Raw genomic sequence first — 25606 nt, forward strand, 5'->3', positions numbered from 1 at the left:
TTTTTTTTTTTTTTAAATAAGCCTCATCAAGCCAGAATAAATTTTAGAAGCCAGTTGTAAATTTAATGGTACTAATGTGTGGACTTTCCGACATAATGCCAAAAGAATGACTTTCAACTTCTATCCCAAAAAGAGTTTGGTTCACAAATTGCCTTTGAAATGAGGCTGTCGACTCTAAGTTAGTACCTGAATAGTACTCTAGAAATCATAAAATGGACATTTGGAATTGTAATCTTTTAAAATTAAATTATCTTTTAATCATTAGTAATAACACCAAGGTCTAACAGCATGTGCTCTCACCTTCTTCAAGTAATAAGACCATACATTGATCTACCCAATGAGATTTGACTCATTTGATCCTTTCCACTGACAAATGTTATATTTATGTGCTAAGCTGGAGAATGGAGAAAATGGCAAGGTGTCCAATGATATGATAAGACAAACTGGAAAAAAATCACTCCCTTTGTTCAAACACAAAACCTAATGTTTTTCCTGATGTTACTAAAATCAATTCCTACCATTCCGTATTGGTATCACAAAAATGATTTTTGCCAGTGATGAAAAACAGCACACGACTATATAGAACAGCAATTTTCATTTCAAGCACTGCACAACCATTTATTTTCCCAGCACACAAATTCCCTTGATTTTATTGTAAAAGTTGTATTTGATGGCACTAGGCCTTGTCTATATCTAATTCTGTGGACTGTAGTCAAGTTTAAAGGAAAAAAAAATAAATCACAGAGCAAATACCGATTTCTCTGAATTTCACAGAAGAGCAGCAGAGACTCACAATCAGTACGCTCCACAGAAACTGGCTAAAAACTGAGAACTGTTTCCCTCCTTACTTCAAGCCAGCCAGAAAAGATTTCCTGGAAGGAAATTCCTCTTCTCTTCTTCCAGGCAGAAGCACAGCAAGGAGACTAGTAAAGTTACAAAACAGGATGCCTTTTCCTCCTCCTGTAATCGTTGTATGCAATTCAAACTGCTCAACACCAGTTTCCTTGCCGTAAGTATTGTCAGGGAAGTCAAACCAGACATTCCTCTTCATCTGCCATGAGGTGGAAAGGTAACCAAACCCCATGACCAAACCCCATGGCTTAGTTCTGAACCATGGGAAGGGCTCACCACGGCTTAGAGCCATGGTGATGGTGAAGGAGAGTGGGTGCACACACGTTCACGTTTGAACATGCCCAAGCCTTCAGCTCCTGGCACGTTGCCAATGAAGCTTCGGTATTGCAGAGGTTGGACCCTTCTGATGTAGATTATGGCATGGAATAAACCCAAGAAAGAGGCAGTGTTCCTGAGTTCACAGAAGGCACAGAGCTGTGATTCACTGCTAATGCTTACAAATGGGAGCAAAATACACAGATCTCAGCAAGAAGTGCTGCAATCATGACTAATGATGTTTAATACCAAGGAGCAAATAATCTCTGTTTTATCCTGTAGCCCTCCACTGCAAGAAAAAAGTTTGCTCAAATAATTCTGTGTACAAATTCTTTAATATTAAGTGGCTGACTTGGCATATGACAATCTACGGGTATAATAAATGATGATTCAAAAGGCACAGACAGGCTTTGCCACCGGATTCACAAGCAGAGCAAGGTCCCAGCTATCTCAATTACATGACAGCAATTGCATATGTTGGCAATTTTTAAAAATAGTTCAAAGTCACCCATCTAAAGAAAACATTCAAGATGGACAAATTAAAAGTGTTCGGACCTTTTTTAGACTTGTTGCCTTTCTATTTTCTTCAGTTAACATCACTGTATTTTAAGAGACCCTGACATTCCTAGACTGTTAAGGCATTTGCAGTTTTGCCATAATTTTTACTACAGATTTCACAATATCTGACTATTTACTTACAGCCTAAACTCTTTGAAATTTCTTGAGACGTGTTCTCATTTACAGAAGTCATCTAATGCTCATATTGCATAGAAGATCTTGACTACGTAACTCATCGTCACTCAAACAAGAAGGTTGATTTATGAGTTTTAAGACCTAACTGTGATTTTTGAATGTGTCAGGTTGGCAATGGCAGGGACAGAACAGAAACAGCTGACCTCTGTGAGCCATTAACAGAATACTGCTCTAGGTGACAGAAAAGCTGTTTTTCTAGTGCTCATTTAATTCTACTATATATACTTTAGCTGACAAAAATGCTTTAATCTGCTCTCTTACACTTGCTCTCTTTCTAACCCCAGTTTTCACCAAGCCTCTAAGACCAAACCGAAATCTCCAATTGTAAAGAATCTCTCACTGCAGGATGGAAGCCTTTTTGAAATAACTACATTTTCTCAGGTGCTAAATCTCCCCAGCCTTTAGAGAGCAACATTTTCCTCATGTGAAATGTTGCTTGAGCAAATCCCTTTAGCCAGCCGGAAGATGCCAAGCCTGGGGAATATATACGAAAGAAAATGCAAATGTCTGTTTGACATCCCTAAACTGCTAAGTGTGTTAAACACACAAACATTCTGCTTTCAAAATCTGCTTTTAACAGAAGACTCTTCTTTCTTTCTGTGTTTCCTCAAGTCTCAAAATGTCTCACACCTTAACTTTTCTATCTACAGAGAACCAGAATTTAGAGGTGAGACACTGCGGGAAGCTAAGATGCTTTGCTACGCTGCCACTTGTCTTGTGTTCTCTTCAGTCTCCACCAGCGCTGCCAAACAAGTCATTCTTTTACGTGAAATTTTTTGTATTTAAAAATGTAAGGAATTTAACGGGTGTTTAATTTTGGGGGATGTCAGGACAATGCACCTGGACTATGGCCTGGCACACCTGAGTAAGGCAGCCTGCAAGGCCAGCTTCCTCTGAGCCAGGGCACGCACCCCAAAGAGCTGCAGAGCCCAGGCAGCCAGACTGGTAGGAAACCAGGTCCTCCTAGTCAGGGCTTCAAAAAACCTGCCTGTGATTTGTCACACCAGGCTAAACAAATGCTCTCATTTTACTACATCAGCAAATTCTGGAGGAAAACTATTTGAGACCAGCTCAAGTCTCAAGCCTAGTGATGCAAGGTTCAAGAGCACAGGAACCCTAAAAGTTTACAAGTGATAGCAACTTTAAGGCACAAATGGAGTTTATGTAAGCCCAGGTCTAGGCAGCCAAAGCAATATAAGCCAGACCCACACAGCAGTGGGACCACTTATGTTACTAAGGTGCAGAGAATCTACTCCTCCAAATAATCTGCATTCACTTGTCCTTGAGGATAAACACCTGCACCTATCTCTAAATAGTAATGAACCCCATGATGCTTCTTAAACTCACATTCTAATGAAAGAAAAATGAGTCTTTTAAAACACCCAACTGAAACATTTTCAGCTCTGACTTGGAAAAAAATAATATAATCTGTTGAGATACTTACAGTAAGATTTCCAAACAGGTGGTCTGTATTCATCAGTATCTGAAAGAAAAATGACAAATCTTAATGTTGTGTTGGAAACATTTTAACATAGAAATAACCCTGAAGAAGCACGTGCATATTTATTAAGATAAATACTGCACCTAGGTTCTAAAATAATTTTTTACTGTCAGAGTGTAGAACCTGCTAAAAGTTCCCCCTCTTTATTTAAACTGAAAATATGAAAAGGCATTTTCTTTAGCCAGCTAGAACAAAAACTATAGAAACGCATTTGCAAAACGGCAAATGTGCAGATCAGAAGCCAAAATACTGGGGGAGAGGGGAAGGGGAATGTATATTATTTTGCTTTACATATATCCATAAATTCCCTTTTAAATTAAACCAGAACTATTTGTTAATCTCAATTTATACATTGATAAATCGGTTTTCATCCAACTTATTCCTGTCATTAGCTTTTTCCTCTTCTGGATAGAAATTGACAACTAAAATAAAATCAGAGTAATTAAGTAAGTACTATGAAACATTTTGAAAAAAGGAGGGCTTTTTTCATACTGAGAACAAGCTGCACTTGGAAGCAGTCAGTATGTATTAAAAGTGCTATCATATTTCTAATCTCAAGTTTTAATTCTCAAATAAAATAAAATCAATCCCAGTGTTTTCTTAGTTCTCCCGCCCTTATGACTTGCTGACAACTGATCTAACATTTTGAGCTCAGGGCTCTGTTGCAAACTTTGTCTCTGATCCACTGTTTTACCACCCTGGCCAGCTTCAGTTCTGACGCTACACGGTGCGGAGGCTTTCTGCAAGATGCTGTGCTTATCTGCCTTGGAGTTGGTGGGAGCTACTCAGTACTCCCTACACCACAGGGTCACAAGGTGAGACAACCACGCAGCCAGCCTTGCTGGTTGCAGCCTCTTCTCACCGCAGCACTCATTTCTGAGCTCTGTTTGCAATTGCTCGCTGGGACTACCTGCTGCATCCAACAAAACTCTAATTTCTAGGTTTTATTATGAGGTTATGTAAAGATCGAGCAATCTGGGAACCTGTTGCTTGAATTTTGGCCTGAGTGAGATCTCCGCTTGAGAGTCCTTAAAGCCTCCAAAACTGAGCCTGAAGCTGGGAAAGGATTTTGTTTGGCCTCCCCTTAGAATAAGCAATCTGTATTCTTGAGATACTTGATTTAATCCATCTCTCTCACCTAGAGTCATGTCAAAATATCTCTAAATTAGAGCTTAGTGGAATGAGATATTTTCCAGTTTAATTGGCACAGACTTGCCCAGACCCCCCCCCAGACCCCCCCAGCACAGTCTCTGCCCTGCCTGAGCTATCATTTTGCTCAGTTTTTTACCCTGTATTTTAGTGCTATGCACGAAGAGAGTGCAGTCCTTTGAACTACCTTGGTGGTTGTGAGTTTTATGATAAAAAGTGGGTTCTATAAATACAATTCACTATGACTTTATTATTAAGGCAGCACTTAGTCAAACTGTCATCCCCCAGAATATGATGAGTTTTGATTTTTGAAAGGTCTTGCAGATGCAATACCATGTCCTGGGGATTGGCCAGAGCACCTCGAATCTGCACAGAGACCTTGAGCAGTCTGTGCTATACCATGGCAGTGAAAGAAAATCAGTAGCAACAGATGCAGCTGTGGTTATTCATTCCTACTTTGATATCTTTAATTAAGGCAGTGCAAGCCGATTCATTCCAGAAGCATTGTAACGTGATCCTTAGCACTGCAATGTCACATGGAAAAAGGGTAAAACTTGTAAGTAAAAATAATGGGTTTAGTCCCAGAAGACAACTCTCACCCCGCTAGATGAAATTTCTTTTGTTATAGTCTGTATTTTGGCAACATACACACCAGTTGAATTTACAAATAAATAATTTAAGGACAACACACATTACGTTTCTAAAATATGAGCTGACTCTTACGAAAATACAAACATCTTGGCAGTCTAACCTATACTTGCTTGCACTCAAGCCGTATAATTGTTACAACTAAGGGCAGCATGATTATAAAACTGAAAAGCAACAATATTTGTGCCAAACAAAAAATCCCAAGCCTTGTTTAAGTCAGGCAAGAATAGCAGTAACTTTCATACAACAAACATTTAACATTCAGAAACTGGAAGGAGTGATTTATGTTATGCAGCTGTGCACAAGGTTTTTGTTAGAAAATCTACCGGTGAGCTTTACTGCCCTTACAGTGTGAGAATACCCTCCAGCCATCCCACATGAGGTAATGAAAAAACAAAAGGTCATTTCTATTGTGATTTTAAAAAAAAAAGTTATCTGCTGTAAAATACTGTAGCAGCAAGTACAGCGCAGTAACAACGGTGAAGCAGACTGACTGTAGTGCTTGTTTCTGTGCAAGAATGTTTCTATTGCTAAAACCACTCCACCACACAAAGATAAAACAGAACGAGCATAAGCATCAGGCCAGTCTGTTAGTTATCCGTTTTTAAAGATTAATTGATGTGGTCCCATTTAACACATCATCAGTATTTTGAAATGCGCTATTAGGAAAAAGGCTTGATTTTCACATAGTTCAGGCTCCTGCATACAGCATCTCCAATTAGGCATCCAAAGTACCCAAAAAGCACTTTAAGGCATGATAAAAAACCCACGGAAAATGCTGAACCCAAAATATATTTTCTCACTAACACTGCACCACATTCTAATTAACGCAATAAACTCTATGCTGTCGGTTCTTAGATTTTCTATAGCTCCCATCAGCACAGTATCTCAGCTTTACTAAATGTTTCCATGATGAAATAAAATCATTTTCTACAAGCTGTGCATCATGTTTTATCTTAACTGTATTTTCTGCCTTAAGTGAGATGCAATTCAGCTTAAAGCTGCTCTTCTCCAAAGGTCTGAAGCACTATGGAAAACACAAATGCATAAATTGATCCTACGACGCTGATGAGCCTTTTGCCTGAATCCATACTGATATCTAATAATTTTCCAGCCTGAAACAGATTAGAAAAGAAACAGCTGAATGCCCAAACCTGTACTTTAAGCTTCTAAATAGAGCAATCATAGTATAAACATGTATGTATGTGTAAAGAAAAGATTAACTTAAATTGATACATTGCTTGAAATCTCACTGAGACCCAAGGTTATACGTAAGGTAAAGGGCGGGGGGGAAACAAAGCTCCAGGACACATGAAAATACATTTACAGTTCTTTACCCTGTGGAATCAGTTTTCACTCTTGAGCCAACAGGAAAATCAAACTCATGTTCAAAGCAAGCATCTTACCATAGACCTGTACGAGCTGGTGCCTCTAGTTAGGCACAGACCTACATGGACCCTACGTGACAGGTTATCTGTCTCTCAATTTCTCTAAGGGCAGAGCTTTGCCAGCCCATCTCTCTCTCTCCAACGGTCAAGAAAATAAGTAATTCCTATTTCTTCAACAGTTCTCAGCACTTTCTTGTGGTCATCTTCTTTCCTCCCAAACACACTCTCCTCCTCTCTTTTCCAGGACTGGGCCTTCCCCCAGCCTTAGCAATCTTCATCTGCACACAAGACCTGTCTCCTCATCACTGAGTGATGTTTTGGTTAGCTCCCCATGCTGTCCTGCTGGGACTCACCTACCCAGCCCACTCTATCTCCTCAGCATCTCATACTCAAGTCATCTCATCTCTGTTCAAGGCTTCCTTGAAATTGCTTAAATGCAGAGAAAACAGAGGCAGAAAAGCCCAGAACTGCACAATAGGCAGCTGCTGGCAGTAGCCCCTTTACAGGCAGAAATGTCACAGTGGGGCAGGAGCGTTGCTTTCTGGGCCCAGCGTGCCCTCCTTTAAGCACACAAACTAAAGAAAAAGGAAACTATGCATCTTGGGTGTGAACCATCTGCAATTAAGAAGTGAAAAGCACAGAGTAATTGTCAGAAATACAAGCTTGCACAGAAAAGTGCTTCTGCCAATAGAAAATCATACAGCCATTTAGGAGAAGTTCACATACAGACACAAACACTATGAGAGCATCTCAGATTTTTCCATAAACACAAATATGACTAATTGTGACATTACAACGTATCATTTCCTTTCATTATTTTCCTTCTTTCTTACCCATCTCCATTTTATCCCTTACATAAATCTGGACAACTGTAGTACTTTCAGAGTGTACATTTTAACTGCAGATATGAAAACTGTTACTATTGCCTCAAACTGTTTAGACTGCTTGTCTCTGTGTATTCCTTTTATAGAAAGAATAAAAATGTTTACCTCTGCTTGAAATGGTTCTTTCTCTCTCCCAACTGAAGATCAGCCAGCTCTAGGGTAGAACAGCAGCAGCTTAACGATGCATGGTAACCCCATAAAGCAATTTAGGACTTATTGTGAGGTTTCCTGTAGAGAATTCAGTTTTGTTTTTCTTTTACAGTATGTCCCTCCTTGCAGCACGGTGCTCTGTCACATCATGGCAGCTGCCGGCAGTAGCCCCTTTACAGGCAGAAATGTCACAGTGGGGCAGGAGCGTTGCTTTCTGGGCCCAGCGTGCCCTCCTTTAAGCACACAAACTAAAGAAAAAGGAAACTATGCATCTTGGGTGTGAACCATCTGCAATTAAGAAGTGAAAAGCACAGAGTAATTGTCAGAAATACAAGCTTGCACAGAAAAGTGCTTCTGCCAATAGAAAATCATACAGCCATTTAGGAGAAGTTCACATACAGACACAAACACTATGAGAGCATCTCAGATTTTTCCATAAACACAAATATGACTAATTGTGACATTACAACGTATCATTTCCTTTCATTATTTTCCTTCTTTCTTACCCATCTCCATTTTATCCCTTACATAAATCTGGACAACTGTAGTACTTTCAGAGTGTACATTTTAACTGCAGATATGAAAACTGTTACTATTGCCTCAAACTGTTTAGACTGCTTGTCTCTGTGTATTCCTTTTATAGAAAGAATAAAAATGTTTACCTCTGCTTGAAATGGTTCTTTCTCTCTCCCAACTGAAGATCAGCCAGCTCTAGGGTAGAACAGCAGCAGCTTAACGATGCATGGTAACCCCATAAAGCAATTTAGGACTTATTGTGAGGTTTCCTGTAGAGAATTCAGTTTTGTTTTTCTTTTACAGTATGTCCCTCCTTGCAGCACGGTGCTCTGTCACATCATGCTGGAGATTAGTTTAACACTGTCTGGGAGGAAATAATCAACTATCTGCTGACACAGCAGCTCTTGCTCCAAACTTTGGTTTTATTTGGCCACATCCCTATTGAACACAGGTGAGACCTCAGGTGGTGAACCTTATGCAAAAGGCCAGTTCTTAGCCATGCAGAACAAATGTAGACATGATTAGAAGAAATTTAATTTCATGTTTTCTGAACTGATCCAGGACCAAAGAATGGTCTAAGTCATAAAGATGAAAAGATACAAGAAAGTATAAAACATTCTTCTGTAAGCTATGGCCTAGGCACTAACCAGTAAGTGTTAACATGTGTTTTAAGATACTAATCTTGCTTTGTTTGGCAGCAGCATGTATCAAAATTTAACTCCTGGAGAGATGCAGGATGAGCGGACGTGGCCGCTTGCTGACCCATACAACAGACTCCTTTATGTGCCCAAAAAACAACTTCTAGAAAATTCCTCTTCAGTCTCAAAAATCTTCCTTATTAGCACCTTCTCTATGCCCGAAGGATGCACATAAAAATCACTTAACTTACAGAAATAAAGCTGTAATTTATTTGCTGGTGAGATTCTCAAGCCACAAAAACAGCGCATTTGAACAGAAAATTTCAGCGCTGTATTTCAGAGTGTAAGTGCCAACAGCATTTCAGAAACTAAGTTCAACCCATCATGAAACATTTTAAGCAGCAGCCAAGCAGACCTAGCAGTTAGGGCTTTTATGCACTCCAATCAAAATAAAACTCAAACAGCATTAAGGTAATTAAAGGATGAATACAGCCACTGCCCTAGGCAGCGGCAGTAAAACAGATGGGCTACAATACGATGGTTTCAGGGCAAATGGAAGAAGCTGATGGCTGACTGTAGCAGCACCCAGCAGTGCTGGAAGCATTCTGCTCAAGTCCCCGTGCTGCTGGAGGCTGGAGGAGGGGAAGGTGATGGCAGGTGGTTCCCAGAGAGGGGGCATCAGGGCAGAGGGTGCAGAGAACAGCCAAAATACCCTATCGCACGTGTACCAGAAGATGGAAGGGCACACAGCAAAGGTCCTTCCTCATTCCTAGATGAAACCTTGGGATCCACATTTTTTTTCCACAAAGCCTCCATAGAAGCTGCTATGCTGCTTCTATCAGCAGCTGGTAAGTTAAATGACAATCTGTAATGGGGTGGTGGGCAGAGGCAGAGTCTTGGCGCAAAGAGCCAGAAGCACCATACGTGGCTACCTGCCTCTCATGGAAGGTCCTGCAGAAACCAACCCACCCTTGCCCTGGCAAGCAGGGTACCACGGATGCTGCTGCCAGAGGCTGCTGAGAAGTTCACTTCAGCCAGTGCTGGTAAACAAGAGAGAAAGCTGTGATCAACCTTTCTTGCCTTGCATGAAATGTTTTCTTAGGAACAAACACTTTTTCAGCATTTCGGTCCTCCACATGAATATAAAAAGGGAAGTGATCCTCTGGCTCAATCTTGTCCTGTCTTTGTCTTTCTGTAGCACAGGGGTAACAAATTATTTCTGACTCAAATACCTTGCATGGGTTTACACCACGCTTTTATATAAATCACAGGCAACTTGCTGGTATATTCCCTTTCTCTTAAATAAAAACGATTATATTATTGGGTTACAAAAAACATCGGGGTTTAAAAGTGACTGAATAAATAATGTTAATCCAAAAGTAATGTTGCTCTATTAGTCCCTAAAAACAAGGACATTAATGAGAAGAACCTGATCCCACACATGGCCTAGGCTCATGGGGAAAACATGTGGGGTTTCATTGCAAGGGCATCACAGAATTTCCTTTGTTTATGGGAAGATCCCTGCAGAGCTGAGAACAGGCAGTGAGCACCACGTTTTCTCCCAATTCCCGAATATACTGTATGACACTCAGCAATGATGACTGATACTTCTAGACTGTTATTGAGTCTTTGATGCTACTTTAATGTTATTCTTGGCACACAATTTCCTCTGACTTGAAGAAAAAAAAAAACAACTTAAAAAACTTTTAGACATATCAAGGCTCTTCCTGAGGCAGGCAGACGCCGTTACATGCTGAAGGCCCTTCAGTGCAAAAGCTTCCAAATTAAGCACCATCTTCTCCAGGTAGAGAAGAGACACCAAACAGGCATCCACTTTAACATGCAGGCAGATGTAAGAGCTCAGCACGTGTTCTGGCTGCCTGTTGACAGCTAACCCTCCAGCAGAGGATTCCCAGCTCTGAGCCACCAGCACAACCCACTCCAGTGGGAAGCTGGAGTGGGGCAGCTGTTTGGTGTTAAACTCAATCACTGCCAATGTCCTAGTGACTGGAAAGATCCTCCTGCCAATGAGAGCTTATAGAGAAGATCTGGGATAACTACCATACAGGAACCAGGATGAAGACTGTTGGAGTGGATGAAATATCTAAAAGCAGTAATTCTATGTACTTCTACTAAGAACTGCATATGGGTAATTATTTGGATTTTTAATAAATTGATGTTGTGGGGGTAAAAGGTGGGATGAATTGGGATCTCTAGTGATTCCAATAATATGATGCATCACTGGGTGATACCAACTACTGGCTATGACCAGGTGGACAGGCCACCTTCACTGAACCCAGAAAAGGAACATATATTCTATATCTGTGTTCAATAAATAGGCAGCTCAACTGCATCCAACTGTTTCCAGGCCAGCTCTGGAGAAGCTGGCACAAGAAAGTCACTCCACCGCTAAAGCCATCCATCTACAGGGACATGCCCAAGCCTGTGGGCAGAGGGCACAGTCGCCAGTGACAACTCTCCTTACCCAAAGTTTTACCTTGTTGCCTTGACCTTTGGCACAAGGTAGCTACATTCCTTAATGCCCATAAAACCCCATGCACCTAGGCAGCTTTATATTTTTAAAATTAAGCTGTATTTGACTTACGCAAGAAAACAAAAACAGTTGAATATATTTTCTTCACATTTTCCAAAGGCATTCCCGCTTGGGAGGGGAACAATACAGTCTAAGGGGAAGATACAAACCAGTGAAAACAGGCACCAGTAATGAAAGCATCCCTTTGGCTGCAGGATGGCACTACATCACACATGCTGTGCCCCAGGAATTTTTTAAGGGGACAAAACTTACTTTTCTCTGCTCTTTCACCCTCACATGGTTTTGCTTATACTACTCCAAACAAGTACAATTAGGTTTCCAATTATTAATGGAGTAAAAATAATTAAGAAAAAGCAAGTGCGAACAATGCCCCAGAAAACTCCTAGGGCTGCTGCCATTTCTCTGATGTGACCGAGAGGGAGACAAGGAAGCACTGTCAGCAAAAGCAAAGGGACTTAAAGAAGGGCATGGCCTGAATAACTGCATCAGTCTTGAGGGGGAGAGAAAAAATAGATCACACTACCATCCTGGGTTCCACAAACATCTGATCTGGCAACAATAAATTTTGTGGGAATGCTTCTAATGGGGTTGAATGAGAGACCCACCGAAAACAGCTACAGTTCAATGCCTTTTATTATTAGTAGTAATAGTTCTACTATTACTGCCTCGTTATGAATGATGGGAAAATTTTAATGGGTAATATTTTGCCTATCACAGGCACTGCTGCTGTTAAATGAACTCATCTTCTAAGTGATTAGGCCAGGTTGCAAATGATCTGTCTCTAGATTTTCATTTAACCAAAGCAAGGGAAGCAAGTACTCATTTTTTCTCATCTTTGCCAGGTAAATAGTGGCATCTCACTACTTGAGTGATGACAGAAAAATTTTAAGAATCCTTCATGACAAAAAAAATTGAAATTATTTTTTAATTTTAAGCTGGAATTTTCACATGTGCCATGATAACAAGCAAAGCAGTTATTGCCCTCTTTCTTTTGACTTAAAGTTTAATGGAAGGGTGGGAAATACTCATGAAAGCACAGTTAGCTTACTGTTTATAAAGTTTTGAAACCTCTAAAATTATTTCTTAGTGTTGCTGCAAGTATAAAAATTTAGACTTCAGAGAGGTAAAAAGATGGCAAGTGCCACCTTGTGGGCATTTAACAAAGACGGAATTTAATGTTGCTTTCTGTTCCAGTAAGGTATCATCCCAGCATCCAAACAGGCTGCAGCCAACTTTCAGCATTTCTGGGAACACTGTCTTCACTTCCCAAGAAAAGACAGTCACGAGAGGAACCACTGCCTGGCTCTGCAGGTTACCTGTAAGCACAGCCACAGTCGGGCCCCCAGCTGTCTGTAACCCTCCAACTTTTCTAGCTATAGGAGCTCTACAAACTCACAGGTATCCTCACAGGTATTTCCTCCAGGAAATGTCTGGTTTACACAGCAAACACCTTCCAACCGAAAATGTTATCAAAATGAAATACTCCTCTTTAATTTGTCTATTTCAAAGAAAAACAGCTTGTCAATTTTTTTTTTTCTAAACTCATTGTGGTAAAACCAACTGCAGCTGGCTGCAGCCCCCAGCACTGGATCAATGAGTTAGGCATTTTCCCATCCTCCCTAAGGGTTATTTGAATGGTCTTTTTGCAAACTGATTTTGCAAGTTCAAAATTGACAGAAATATGCCTTTATTGGATGAATTGCATCTTTCAGATTTGACAGATGATTTGTCCAAGTATCTTCTATATCAGTACAGTAAAGCCTTGAAGCAATTCAGAGTAACATCAGGTAACACAAGCTTGAATGCTGTAACCAAACTTCCCTGGTTTAAATCCAGGGTGGTTTTCACTGGAGACACTGTTCTGGTCAGTGAAGTTTGCATGGAAGCCTGGAGAAATACCTGTTGAGGCTATTGCCCTTACATTGCTCTCATTCCAACCATAGCAAAGGATAATGTAGGAGAAAACACTTACCCTTTGACATTTCCTTTCATATTTTTTGTTTCCACAAATCCTTCTTCGTGTCCTATTTTAAGAGTCTGCCTGAACAGAGAATGAGCTCATTTCCCATCATTTGTTTTACTTCTTCCAAACATTAATAATATCAACAAGGGCACATCAGTTTTACTGTAACTTCAAGCCAGTGACAACCATTACAGCCACAACCTCAAGGCATTCACAAAAACATGGTTTTGTTTTGGTTTCTCTAACAGGCAATATTGATTGGAGCTTGATGACAAATATTCTGAGCTGTCACCCTCATAATGAAAAAGAACAATACGATATGGTATAAAAGTGTCTTCTGGCTGTAAATTAATCCCCTTCCCTGAATAAGAAGTCTGTCTGCTCAAGGTTGACCAGAAGAAACCCTAAATAAAGGATGAGCTTTTAGGCACTTTTGAAATACAACCCCTCCATCCATTGCATAATGCCCTAATTTGCTGAAGGGGGAGGCATGTTTTATCACCATTCGCTTAGCTGCTTTGAATTATTTTTTTTTTCCACACACAGCACTGAGATAATGAACATACATTCACTTTCCTGCTCTAAAATGCACTTTTAAATAGAGCGTTGGGGTTTTACCAAAAACTGAACCACAACAAAAGACCACAACACTGATCCTGTTCCCCTACCCACTGGTAAAAATATCTGCTGAGAACTTGTCCTCCCTTGCATTTTAGACCAAGATAGCTGCTGTGCGTTCATGAGCCTCCTGGGGGAAAACCAAAACAAAACAAAACCACCCATTAGTAGCCCAGGCAAAAATCAGAGTCACCTGGAGAAAATTAAGAGCAGATCTGATTTCTGACTGCTGTTGTAACTGGCCTCAAGACAGACTCACGTGTTCCAAAGCACATATCTCTCTGAATGTGTCAGATGGTCTAATAGATGCTGCTGCTTCTCCTTCCCCAAACTTGACCCATTTAAATTCTTAGACCATCAGAGTTATAACAAACCTATTATGATTCTTATTACAAACAGATTTTTCATTTTCTAAAACAGTCATCAATAACACACGCCATTGCTCATGCAAAAATATGGCTTGTATTTACATCCTTATTTCCAGAACAGATGCAATACATCAACACTCGTGGTTGGAAGGAGGAGGACAGCCTACCAAGTAAAGTACCCCTGTCTGGAATCATGATCGTTTTTTATAGTTTCACGAAGGAAACTCCTAAAAAACATTATTGGCAGGGTCAGAGAAAGGGAAATGGACACAATGTGGTGGTGGAATGTCTTTTCTTGAATTGGAATTAAGTTTTTACTCCAAAAGTCATTCTCCAGTTGCTATAAGCTTTTCCCCAATCTGAAAGCTGCGTCATTCCTTACCTCTTCCTTTTCTCATATAAAACAACCAAGAGGCCTCCAATACCACAAAGTAGGAAGCTCCAGGAAGAAAAGCTAAAAATTTCACATTCCTTTTTGGCAATTCCGTGGCTCACTATTGTAACTGCAGTCAAAGAACTATGGGGAAAGATATTTACCCAGCAGTCTCTCCCTGTTTATAGCATTATAACCATCTTTTTCATAACTCTTTTCCTTCTCTGCCAGTTCATCTGCAGGAACCAGTGAAATGAGAGTGTGTGTCTGAAGTCCAGTCCATGGAGAAGCTGTGCTCCAGGTCCACTCCTGCGCCACCCAGCCCATCGTGGGGCTGGAGCAACAGCCAAACAATCATCTTGAAGGTCATTTAGTGGCTCTGCAAACACTGAGAGGTTTTCTGAATGGGTCCACCATTTGTCCTCAGTTCCCTCTATTTTGGGAGGATGAAAGCAGAGCTCTGCAGGTGGGGGAGCTGGGAACAGGCTGCTGGAAAGAGAGCTAAACATAAAGGTTTGCCAATGCCCAGCAGGAACAGGAGAGCTGGCTGGAAAGCTTGATATGATTGATGCTTGGAGATAACCTCCAAGTCCTTTTCTGGGTAACTCTATACTTTCCTGCCCCCCTTTCAGAAAATTAATTCAGATGGTTTTCTTGCCTCTGTTCTGAAGTTCTTTGTCCTTTTTTCCACCAATTAGAAGAAAGACAAATTGGTCCACAAAAAATAAACACGGTGCCATGATAAAGTTTCTAACAGCAGATCTTCAACAATTATTAGCTGCATTTCTGGGATACTGATGCACTCTTACTGGAACTGAGACCCTGTGGGAATGTCCACAAGGGAAAAGCAGACTTTGTCCTACAGAACATCACGTTTAAACAGAAAATAGGAACAGCTGCTGGCAAGAGCAGCAGAGACTCACGTAAATGAAGTCATCTGACAGATCAGAGCTAGTATCTCTATTCTCAAGTCTTGCCAACCCACTAGTCTCCCAGCCAGCATTGCCTCTCTGGGTAACAGCTTTTTTGGTGTCTTTAGCTGAACTTTGACTTTAAAAAAAAGAACCCTATCATGGCAACTGGCATGGAAAAAACACATTCAAACACAGGGAGAGCTGCAGGATGTGACAGATCAAAAATCCAGTTTATAATTTGAAAATGGTCCTGGTCTACCTACGTGGCTTGAAGTGGCTGCTGGGAGGCAGAGTGCCACAAGGAATTGTCAGAGATTGTGATGCACAGGATTTTCCTACAGAAATAAGGGCAGATGCTAATACAGTTCTGAGACATGGCAAGTCCTGCCTGGGTCTTCCACGGCTGTTCTTACACAGCAATGGGAGAAGTGAGATGCCCTCCAAAACAGGCAGTTTTTACACTTGTTAAGTCATGACTAACAGCAGGGCTACCCCATCAACAAAGCATTTAAGAAGCAGAAAAAAGCTCTTCCAGCTTCTTACAAACCTTTCTACTAAGTGGTAAAAAATGCCAACAAGCTTAGCAGCTGAGTGAGCCTCTGTGAGCTCTTCCTTAGTCTGCAACTCCTTCATCTCAGAGGCTGCTTGGAGGGAGGTAACCATCCCAGGAGTGCATCACACTCTGTCCTGCCCTGGGGCTCACCATGCTTCGGGGTGGCTGTGAAACAGGCTACATTTCACCTCCTGCAAATTCTGGACCTGCAGAAGAGCATGTTAGGACAAAACAATCATCTTGCTTTGGTCTGATGCAGTCAGAGGTGCATCCGGGTGGAAAGTATATTCTTACACAGTACAGTTTCAATAAAAGCTGAGGAGTAGAGATGTTCCATCAAGTTACTGATGAGCTTGCTGCTCTGCCACCGAGGAGGGGCAGGCAAGGGTGCTGGGAGAGGGGGCTGTGACCACAGCTTGCTTTGACACTACGTGGAAACAAGCAGACACGCAGTGCAGCCAGGAGCTCCCCGAGAACCACAATAAAGCAACAACACAGCTAGACGTACATGAGCTCACTGCTGGAAACACAGTGGTAAGTTTCCTCTCCTTCTCTTGTTTTGTTGTTTTTGGGGCTTTTTTTTGGTTGGTAATTTTCCTTTACATACTTGCAAATATTTATCTTGTTATACTACAAATGTTATTTCTCAATAAAAAGTACCTGACATAATTCCTTTACCATGTAAAATTTTGGCACTGAAATAATATGTAACAAAAGTTTCCGAATGTTTTCTCACCAGGAAGAATAATCACTATTTTATTTTGAATACTTCTCTGCTTCTACTAAACCAGTGAAGACTTTTTCAACACTTTCAAGTCCAGTTTATAAATATACACTTTGAAAAATCTGAAAAGGAAATCAGTAAAATTAATTGTTGTGTCAAAACCATGCTTCCTTTATTGGAAGGCTGTACCCCTGTGTGCATGTTCAGTCAGTAAGGCAGAGGTAAGGAAGAGCTACATCCTGTTTGGGGTTTTTTTTTGTGAGTTGTTTTTTTGGTTGGTTTCTTTTTTTTCTTTTCTTGAATGAAAAATGATCCAAGATTGCACTAAAGCATTGTGTCCACAATTCATAAGGAAACCATAAAGCCCAGATGAAAAAGTATGGAACATAGCCCTACCAAACAATTATCAGCAACTTTTATAGTCTGCTCTGGATTGTACAAGTATCAGATCCTAATTCAGCACTGAGGAGACTGACTTGCACCCTGCCAATGCAAGAGCAAGGAATGGTTAGATACTGCCCTAAAGCATTCGGTTTGTTTTTCAGAACTGTATTATTACTCCGTTTTTCACATGCCTGCATTTACTCTGCACAAGGAATAATTCCATATTTCCGTCTCCACTGTTGCAGTGGTACTTGAAGACTTTGCTACATGATGCTGTACTGTACTTGCTGTATAATTTAAGTGGTTGCAGTTGTGGCTCTGCTGGCCACTGTAGCACAGCACCATGCAGCGAGCAACAAAACAATTCCAGTATTTAGGAAACAGTGTTTCACCTTTACTTCTGGAGTAGAAGTTTCCCACAAGCCAGCTGCCCCAGGACATTCAGTTTCTGATCAAGGTCAGATATTTCAGCTTCTTAAATGGCGAGTCTACCTATAAGCAGCTGCTCTTGCAACAAAAGAAGGAGATGGAGATGGGGAGGAGGAGTGCAGTGGAAGAGGGAACCACCACCTCCCATCAGCACCAGCAACACCCATCCCCAACCACGTGATGCATTCAACAGAGCCAGATCCTGCCACCTGTACTGAAGATGATGTACTGACTGTGGGCTTCCTCACAGAGATGACCGAGACAAAAAGCACTGTGAGCAGCGAAGTCTAGTTTGCAACTTTGAGAGCACTGCACTACCAGAGGATGCAGTTTTCCTGATGTATTCTCCCAGGGGACTAAGATTTGGTCATATGAAATATCAGATCATATTAGCATGTGATCCTATTAGCATTAAACAAAATTTTAGCCAAAAGCTAACCAGCACTGACAGTGTCTCCACAGTGCTTATAGCAGAACTGCTAACAAAGTCACAAAAATAAATTTTGAGACGAAAGCATCAAAGTATATAATGGAAATCAGACTCACACAGGAATAAAGAGGATTTTACGAGCACATTTTCCAGTAACTATTAAGAGGATGAACAAATATTTTGAGTGCTGGAAATGTCAGATGTCAGTCGGCTCTTTCATATTCACAGAGGCTGCTGCACACCCAGCAAATACTCCCGGCTTCCCAGCTGTGTGTGATCATCCCTCCTCCCCTTAGCTAGAACCAGGACATTGACCCACCTCTCCACCATACAGCTGAACCCTCAGGAACAGCATGGAGAACTGCAGGAACCCTTCCTCAGCATCATCTCGTATCTCACCAGCCGAGGATGCCCAGACACCATGCAATTACAAAGTCACAGAATCATAGAACGGTTTGGGTTGGAAGGGACCTTAAAGATCATTTAGTTCCACCCCCCCACCGCCATGGCAGTATTGTTAAATGCTTTAAAGACTAAATATTTCAGTGACTTTAAATGACACTTTTCCTTGTTTCAAGAGACTCAAAAAAGCATGATCTAGAATGTTTTCAATTTTCTGCTGTCATTTATGAAGACATACAAGGCAGACACAGTCCACCCCACTGAAATCACAACCAAGCCAGTTTATGATTTTACGAGGGAGCAGGAAGAATCTCATATTCAGTTAGTAACTAGAAAATTCCCTTGGGCCAGGTCTTGGGTCTGTTGTGTTCCGTTTCACCTGAAGAGACGTTTCTGTAAAACTGTACGATCTCTGCCCACAAGGTGGAGCAGCTGAATAGCCCGGGATGCAGCTGCCAAGCCTCAAGTTCAAAAGAAGGAGAAAGAACCGTCTAAGAACCCAGGTGTCTCTTGGGCTGCACAGAGCAGTTACCTGTGCCTGCACCCTTGGAGGATCCGGATTAATGGGCTTCTGTTTGGCAAAAATAACACAGTCTTCCAAAAGGCTTATATTAAATTTATGCTTTGACTTTAATGATTAAAGTACTGTTTAATTCATAACTATGATGCTGCCGTTGCATGTCAACACATTCTTTTCTTGACAATGAGACATGCTTTCTATCACACAGAAATTTTCTAGTACATCTGAAAAAAATAATTAAGAACTCTTGGAGAGAGCTAGTAAGATAATAAAGTCCCCAAATCCAACAAGGCAGAGAAGATCATCCGAGTCTAAAACAAACAGAAGAAAACCCAGATTTACACCTAAAACATCAGTCCTTAGTGACATGAAGTGTGCATCAGCAAAGCTTGGGAACTGTTGCTGAATCCTTGGATCCAGAGCGTATTTCACTTGAACACTGTTGGATGAGGTTCTGGGTTATGCTGACTGTCTCTGCTTCCCAGCAGGTGCCTTGATGCCAAGGAAGAAAGGGATGTCGTTGTTCAACAGTGTGCCTGAGCTGATGATATCACAAGAGAATCTCTTTGGAGAAAATTCCAAAACCTCATCTTAATGCATTACTTGTGTACACGACTGGACCTGCCCTCTCCAGCTTCAACAACAACCCTCAAGCCTCTTATTTCTTATGATTCTTATACAATATTCACAATTAATAGAAAATGTAATTTTATACCAGCCACCGTGTGAAGCACGCTTCCAAGCGCTGAGAAGCCATGAGTGACATTTCTTAATCCTCGTTTATAAGCGTTAGTGTCACTTCTCTGATATTTTGATCAATTGATACCAATTTAGTAGTTAATAGATCCATCTTCTTTTCCCAGTTCCTATGCAGGTTTTCCTTTCGATTTTTTCTTGAGATTGCATTACCAGCAAAGCCTTTTCAAGGTTGCTCTCCTTATTTGCTTCATTAAGTTCTATAAATTAGGTAAGGTTAGCACAGCACCTAGGAGAAAATAATCCTATGATTTTCAGCACTTGGATATTTCCCCCCCCGAATGGGAGTCGGATGATTGAATTTCTAACATGGTTTCCATTTTTAACAAATCACCTTCATTTTTAAATCTTGTATAAAAATGCCAAATATTGTACTAATGTCCCTAAACCGTTTTGTCTAATTAGACTATTTGAAGTTCCTATTGTGACTAGATATTGAATTGCTTAAATCTCCTTTAAAATTAGCCCATGTCAGTCAGTACTGAATGAAGCCCAAGTATTTTAAGAAAGGGCTAAACACTTCAAGAGCATCTACTGTAACCCAGTTTAAAAGATCACTTTGATTTCACTGCTCTACCAGTGAAAAAAAAAATCTAGCATAGACAACGTGGGGTATGTATTCACTTTGAAAACCACTTCAAGAGCATAAGATGAGCAATGAAGTTCTTTATGCATTTTTTTGGCCCAGAAGCAAATGGGTGCCATTTCTATATCACTTCACCTTTATGTTCCCTGCAAGGACAAAAGCCCTACTATAAATGCACTAATTCCATGTACAAACTTCCATTACCTACGTCAGTTAAGGAACATAATGAACATCACTTTTTTGGCACAAACTGACCCTTTAGTTAAGGGGCTCCACCAGTGAACTTCTACAATCACAGCTAGCCACAAATTTTAAGCGTAGTTCAGGGCCATGTATGAAAATATAGAGGAGAACAAATTGAATTAGTGGATGATCTGTTTATCTCCTGTTCTTAGAAGGCTCTGCACATAAGACAAGAAATAAGCACATTAATTTTGAGTATCCTGCAGAGAATCCACAGGAATTACCTGGTTGTGAGCCATTTTTAAGAGGAACATTTACTTTCTATGTCCCTGTGACTAAGCTAACCAAGCACTCTAAAATTTAAAAGCCTTCCCTAAACAAGCAAAACACTTATTTAGAGAACAATGAATTTATTTCATCTCTCTCTTAAAGAATGTCACATTAGAAAATACTTGCTTGTACCAATATAACAATAGCCAACCTCTTGAAGCAGCCACGAGACAGTAAGTACAGCCTGCATGGAGAACAGTAATCACAGATGCACAGAACTTAAAATAGTAATTTATTAATCAGCATTTAAAGTATGGAAGAACTTATTTCAAAAGGTTTGCTTCATTCCCGTAGTAGTAAGTAGGTTCATAGAAAAATCACTTCTGTGCAGTATGACACCACAGCTCGCAGCTATAGAAAGGAATTCTGTTAAGTAGGCAAGTTAATATTTGCGTGCTCTTTCAACAATATATGGACACCTGAAATGGAGGTATAATTGGTTTCTTTGTTCATACTCCTGCTGCCTGTAGCAGTGTATTGCTCGTTTCTTTTCATCCGGTATTTTTCCCTATAAATTTATCTAAAAACTGCCCTTGCTCATGATCTCCTTAAATAACCATATCTGTCATGCTGACTACAGCTCTGTCTCTAATTCCATTCATCTGTAGCCACTCATCAGAGTACAAGCACTTCAAAGATTAAAAGAGAATTGCTTCACTTCTCATTTCTTAACTACCAATATTCAGGAGGGTGAGCTTTCATCCATTCGCAGGCTCTGAGCAAGAAGGCAAGAGCATGAATAACTAATGACAAATATGTCCATGAAGGTCTCTCCTGGCCATTTTGAAATGTCTTTTTTTGTTCACACAAGAGACTTGATGAGCAAACAAATGAACAGAAAGGGAATTCATAAAACATAAGGACAGCTCATAAGCACTAAAACATAACATAAAACTATCTTTCCTTCAAAGTATAATGCTGGCTTCCTTTAAACACTTCCTGGGACGTTGAAAGACACGAGTAAACAGTGGTAGCAATGGGATAACTTAACACTTCCCCTGCTTTTTCCTCTATGTTGTTTGTTATCTTCCCCGTACTTGAGTCATCCAAGTGGAATGACAGCACACACCTCAGCCGTGTCACTGCGAGATCTCACAGCTTAGGGTATTAACAGCCAGGAAGTCTACCCATAGAAACATCACTGATTGCTCTTCCTGTCCCTACAAAACTGCTGCCCCTCGCAGGGATTCAGCAGAGTGGAACCGGTGGGGATCCTTAGCTGCTTCCCCATTAATCCAGGCATGTGGCTTCAGCCCTGCTCCACGAAGGCTGGGCATGAAGCCACTGGGCTTTGTGCTGAAACAGCAGAGAAGGACATTGGCTTATGTGCCGTTCCAGCTGCTGCAGCAGGCAGAAAGAAATGGTTAGAGAAGAGAAAAGCAGCTACACCTGCAATCACCACAACTGTTTTTTTATCAGAACGTGAATCTGCTGTAGGGTGAAAAACAGCACTGGACATCTACTCAAGTTCCAGACCTTTGTACACTCCAGGTGTGAAAATTTGTCCTGAGGACAAAAACATTTTTAAAATCCCTGCCAACTCTTGCTAGGCAGTTCATTAACATGGATATCAAATTCATCACATATATTATTTGCAACAAACAACAGGATCAGGCAGCGGGTTTCTTTCACTTTTCAAATCTATTGATCATCTTCCACTCTTCTGCTGATGCTTTCCTCTGGTAGATCAAACCTGGACTCTAAGTGCTTGGCCACTAGAAAACAAACTCAATATACTGTTGAAACCCTATTTCTACTGGTATCGCAAAACGCCATGTCACATACGGGTGACCACCTACGGTCACAACAGGCCACTTCTGACACCGTAATTTTGTCTAAATATGAATCCTGTTGGGATGACACTTCTGGCTGGAGTAGCTGACGTGATTGACAGGTAACAGAGCTATCAGTCAACAACTTCCATGCTCCCTCATCTCCTATTGCTTCCTATTGAGCTCCTCTCCTCTGTCTCATAGTCTTTGGACTATGCACTATAGCCATATATGCACTTTGGACTATATGCACCATAGCCATAAAACAGTATCAAGAGCAAGGAGAAAGCACGTTATGGCATTTCCCATTCCTCTCCTCTTTCTTGCTGTGCTCTCACGCATACACACACCTTAATTGAAGGAACTCGGCAAACTTGGTGGATTTTCCTCCCCAAGCCAACGTGGCAATTTATCTCAAGTCTTGCACACTTCGTAGCACATCCTATTAGAAACAGCCCTGGAATGTGTGAAATTTGGTTCAGTGTGATATACCATTATGGGTTAGAAAAAAAAAATAATGCAATATTGAGCCTAGAATTTATGTGAATGAGCAGAACAAAAGCAAGCAGCTCCCTAAAGTGCCTGTTTGCTTAGGACAGTTTTACTAGTATAAAATAGGTGTGAATTTAAAATAGTACAATTATAGCTGCTTAATCCCTCAAAACAGATACGTTAATTCAAGCACATTTATTGTGCCTTTCCCCCCAGATTTGCTGATGTTGCTTTGGTAGGGGCTTACACTGAAATAAATTTAAAAATACTCTTTTGTGAGTTATATTTTCAGTGAGTTACTATGGGTCAATAGCTAGGACAATAACTGAAAACGTGACTATCCACAGGCAGCCAAAAAACAAGATAATGGCTGAATGCTATTCTTGAAGTTCAAAGCAAACATGTTGTGGTCTTTGTTATATGCTAAGAGACAAAGTGTGACAAGCTACCTCAGAGGACACACAGCAACACGCTAAGGTGTGCTAACTCAACCGTAAGTTAGTAACAACCTCATCTGCAAACACATTGCACATTTATCTGCATTTCCCCATCTCCCACTCACGCTCTCACAGTCATAGTTTAAGATGTAAATATTTACATCCATGAAAGGCACCACATTCATTTGTTGACACACATTAGCCTTATTTGTTGCATTGCTTTATCATCACTTCGTGGTTTCTTAAAAGGGTGAAATCTTGCGGCTTTACCCTTGGCAAGATATTATTTAAAACCAACACACAGCAAGGTAGCCCCCTCTATCTTCTCTTTGCTCATTATCTTCTACATGTATCAATGTCATTTACTCTAACAACAGACGTGACAGCACACAAAAACACCTAATTCAATTTACTTTGTAATGCAAATTTATATTAATAGAAAAACGACATTAAGTTGGTAGAATACATGCAAATTAAAAAATCTTGTAAACTCAGGAATACCACTTTATTTAAAAACTGAAATTAAAATATTCTTAATGTTTGCAGCCAAAGATTGTAACAACACATTAACTACCCACCATGGGAAAAGTGCGTGTTTCCAAGAGCCTAAAAATTTCCCTAGTTGTAGGATAACTACAGTATTAACCTTGAGTGTCTGTGTAACAACCTACACCTTTTTTTCAACAAGCTGAAGTTACAATGATACAAGTGGCTATTTTACAAAGCCAATCTACCATCCAGCGCTCTCTAAATTCACTTGTGCTTCTGAATTCAAGAGCTTAACACCCACCCTGCAACTGGCAGCAGACGGGGCCCCTGTACCTGCCCTGACTCCTCCAGAAATCCAGGGGCTCACATGAACTGAGTAGCAAGATCAGGCCTATAACAACAGAGACTGTTTGCTCCACTTGAACTGTGATTTACAGCCTTTTGCATCCTGAAAAACTCAGGCAGGAAATATAAATTTAAGTGACAGCGCTGTAGCTAAATCCAATACCACATAGATTTTATCTGCAGAGAACTGTTTTGCAACATGTGCTAAACTTGTTTTAAGACAGGGCTTAATATGCCACAATAATATAACAAGTGTCAAATTTTATGAAGACCGATAGGACAGTTTTCGGTCTTTTAGGAAATTGTACCAGCCCAGGAACCACAAGGATGAATGAAAGCAAATTGTTTGTTTACACAGGAAGTGAAATACACAGTCTAAACACAACAAACAGTCTTCACATCATCACTTAAACTTATAAACTAGAAATCACTCCGGGTGCACAAGCTTCTTAGGAGGAAGAGTATCCTGATTGTCCTGTTAATTCCGCACTGCTGTTAGTCACGCCAATTTCTGTTTTCCTTTGCCTTGTTGCATTTACCTAATGATGCTTGAAGCAGTTTCCAACGCTTTTTAAAAATTATTATTATTATTTTTTATCCCCGCTGTAAAATTAAGCATATTAAAGTATAAGCAAGCTTAATAACCACACTTAAGGGAACCCACATGTTCGACAGTCAAAACTAAGAGTTTCCGCACGCTGGTTCCCACTAGGCTGTCCCCGGCTGTGAAACCGACGCTCGCCGCCTCCCGATACCCCCCCTTCAGGGGTCGGCCCCGCCGCACACAATGAGAGGAGCGCATCCCACCGCTGCGGGCGACCAAAGCCCCCTCTCCCCCGGCAGAGCGGGGGTCCCTCCCCAGCCAGCCCGCGGCTTGGCCGCGCCGCTCCTCAGGCCCCCGTGGTGGCGGGCGGGGGGCGTCTTGCCGAGGCACCGTAACTTTTATTCGCCGATCGCTCCCCACAGCGCGACCCCCACTTCGCGGACGGCACCGGGGGGCTCCTCATTCTCCCCACACCGGGCCCCGGCCCCGCGGGCAGCCCCTCCGGGCCCGGCGCCCACGCCCAGGCGCTGCCGTGCGGCAGACAATGGGGGCCGGCAGCCCCCGCGCCCGCCGGGCTGAGGCGGGCGGTTACTCACCGAACAAGGTCAGAGCCATCGCGGCGGCGGCAGCGGGGCGGGCCCGGGGG

At 41.3% G+C, this 25606-nt stretch overlaps 1 protein-coding gene across 1 annotated transcript in view; it reads right to left on the reverse strand.

Moving 5' to 3' along the window:
• CHN1 (chimerin 1) overlaps nucleotides 1-25600 on the reverse strand; it is a 107902-nt gene extending 82302 nt beyond the window's left edge. Inside the window, exons 1-2 of the mRNA XM_014954393.1 lie at nucleotides 25557-25600; nucleotides 3365-3403 (exon numbers count right to left, since the gene is read on the reverse strand). Of these exons, the coding sequence (XP_014809879.1) occupies nucleotides 3365-3403; nucleotides 25557-25575 (58 nt within the window). The 5' untranslated portion in view covers nucleotides 25576-25600. The remainder of the gene's footprint in view (nucleotides 1-3364; nucleotides 3404-25556) is intronic.
• Nucleotides 25601-25606: the final 6 nt, after the last annotated feature.

The sequence above is a fragment of the Calidris pugnax genome, unplaced genomic scaffold, assembly GCF_001431845.1.
Source record: "Calidris pugnax isolate Ruff unplaced genomic scaffold, ASM143184v1 scaffold103, whole genome shotgun sequence".
Lineage (NCBI taxonomy): Eukaryota > Metazoa > Chordata > Aves > Charadriiformes > Scolopacidae > Calidris > Calidris pugnax.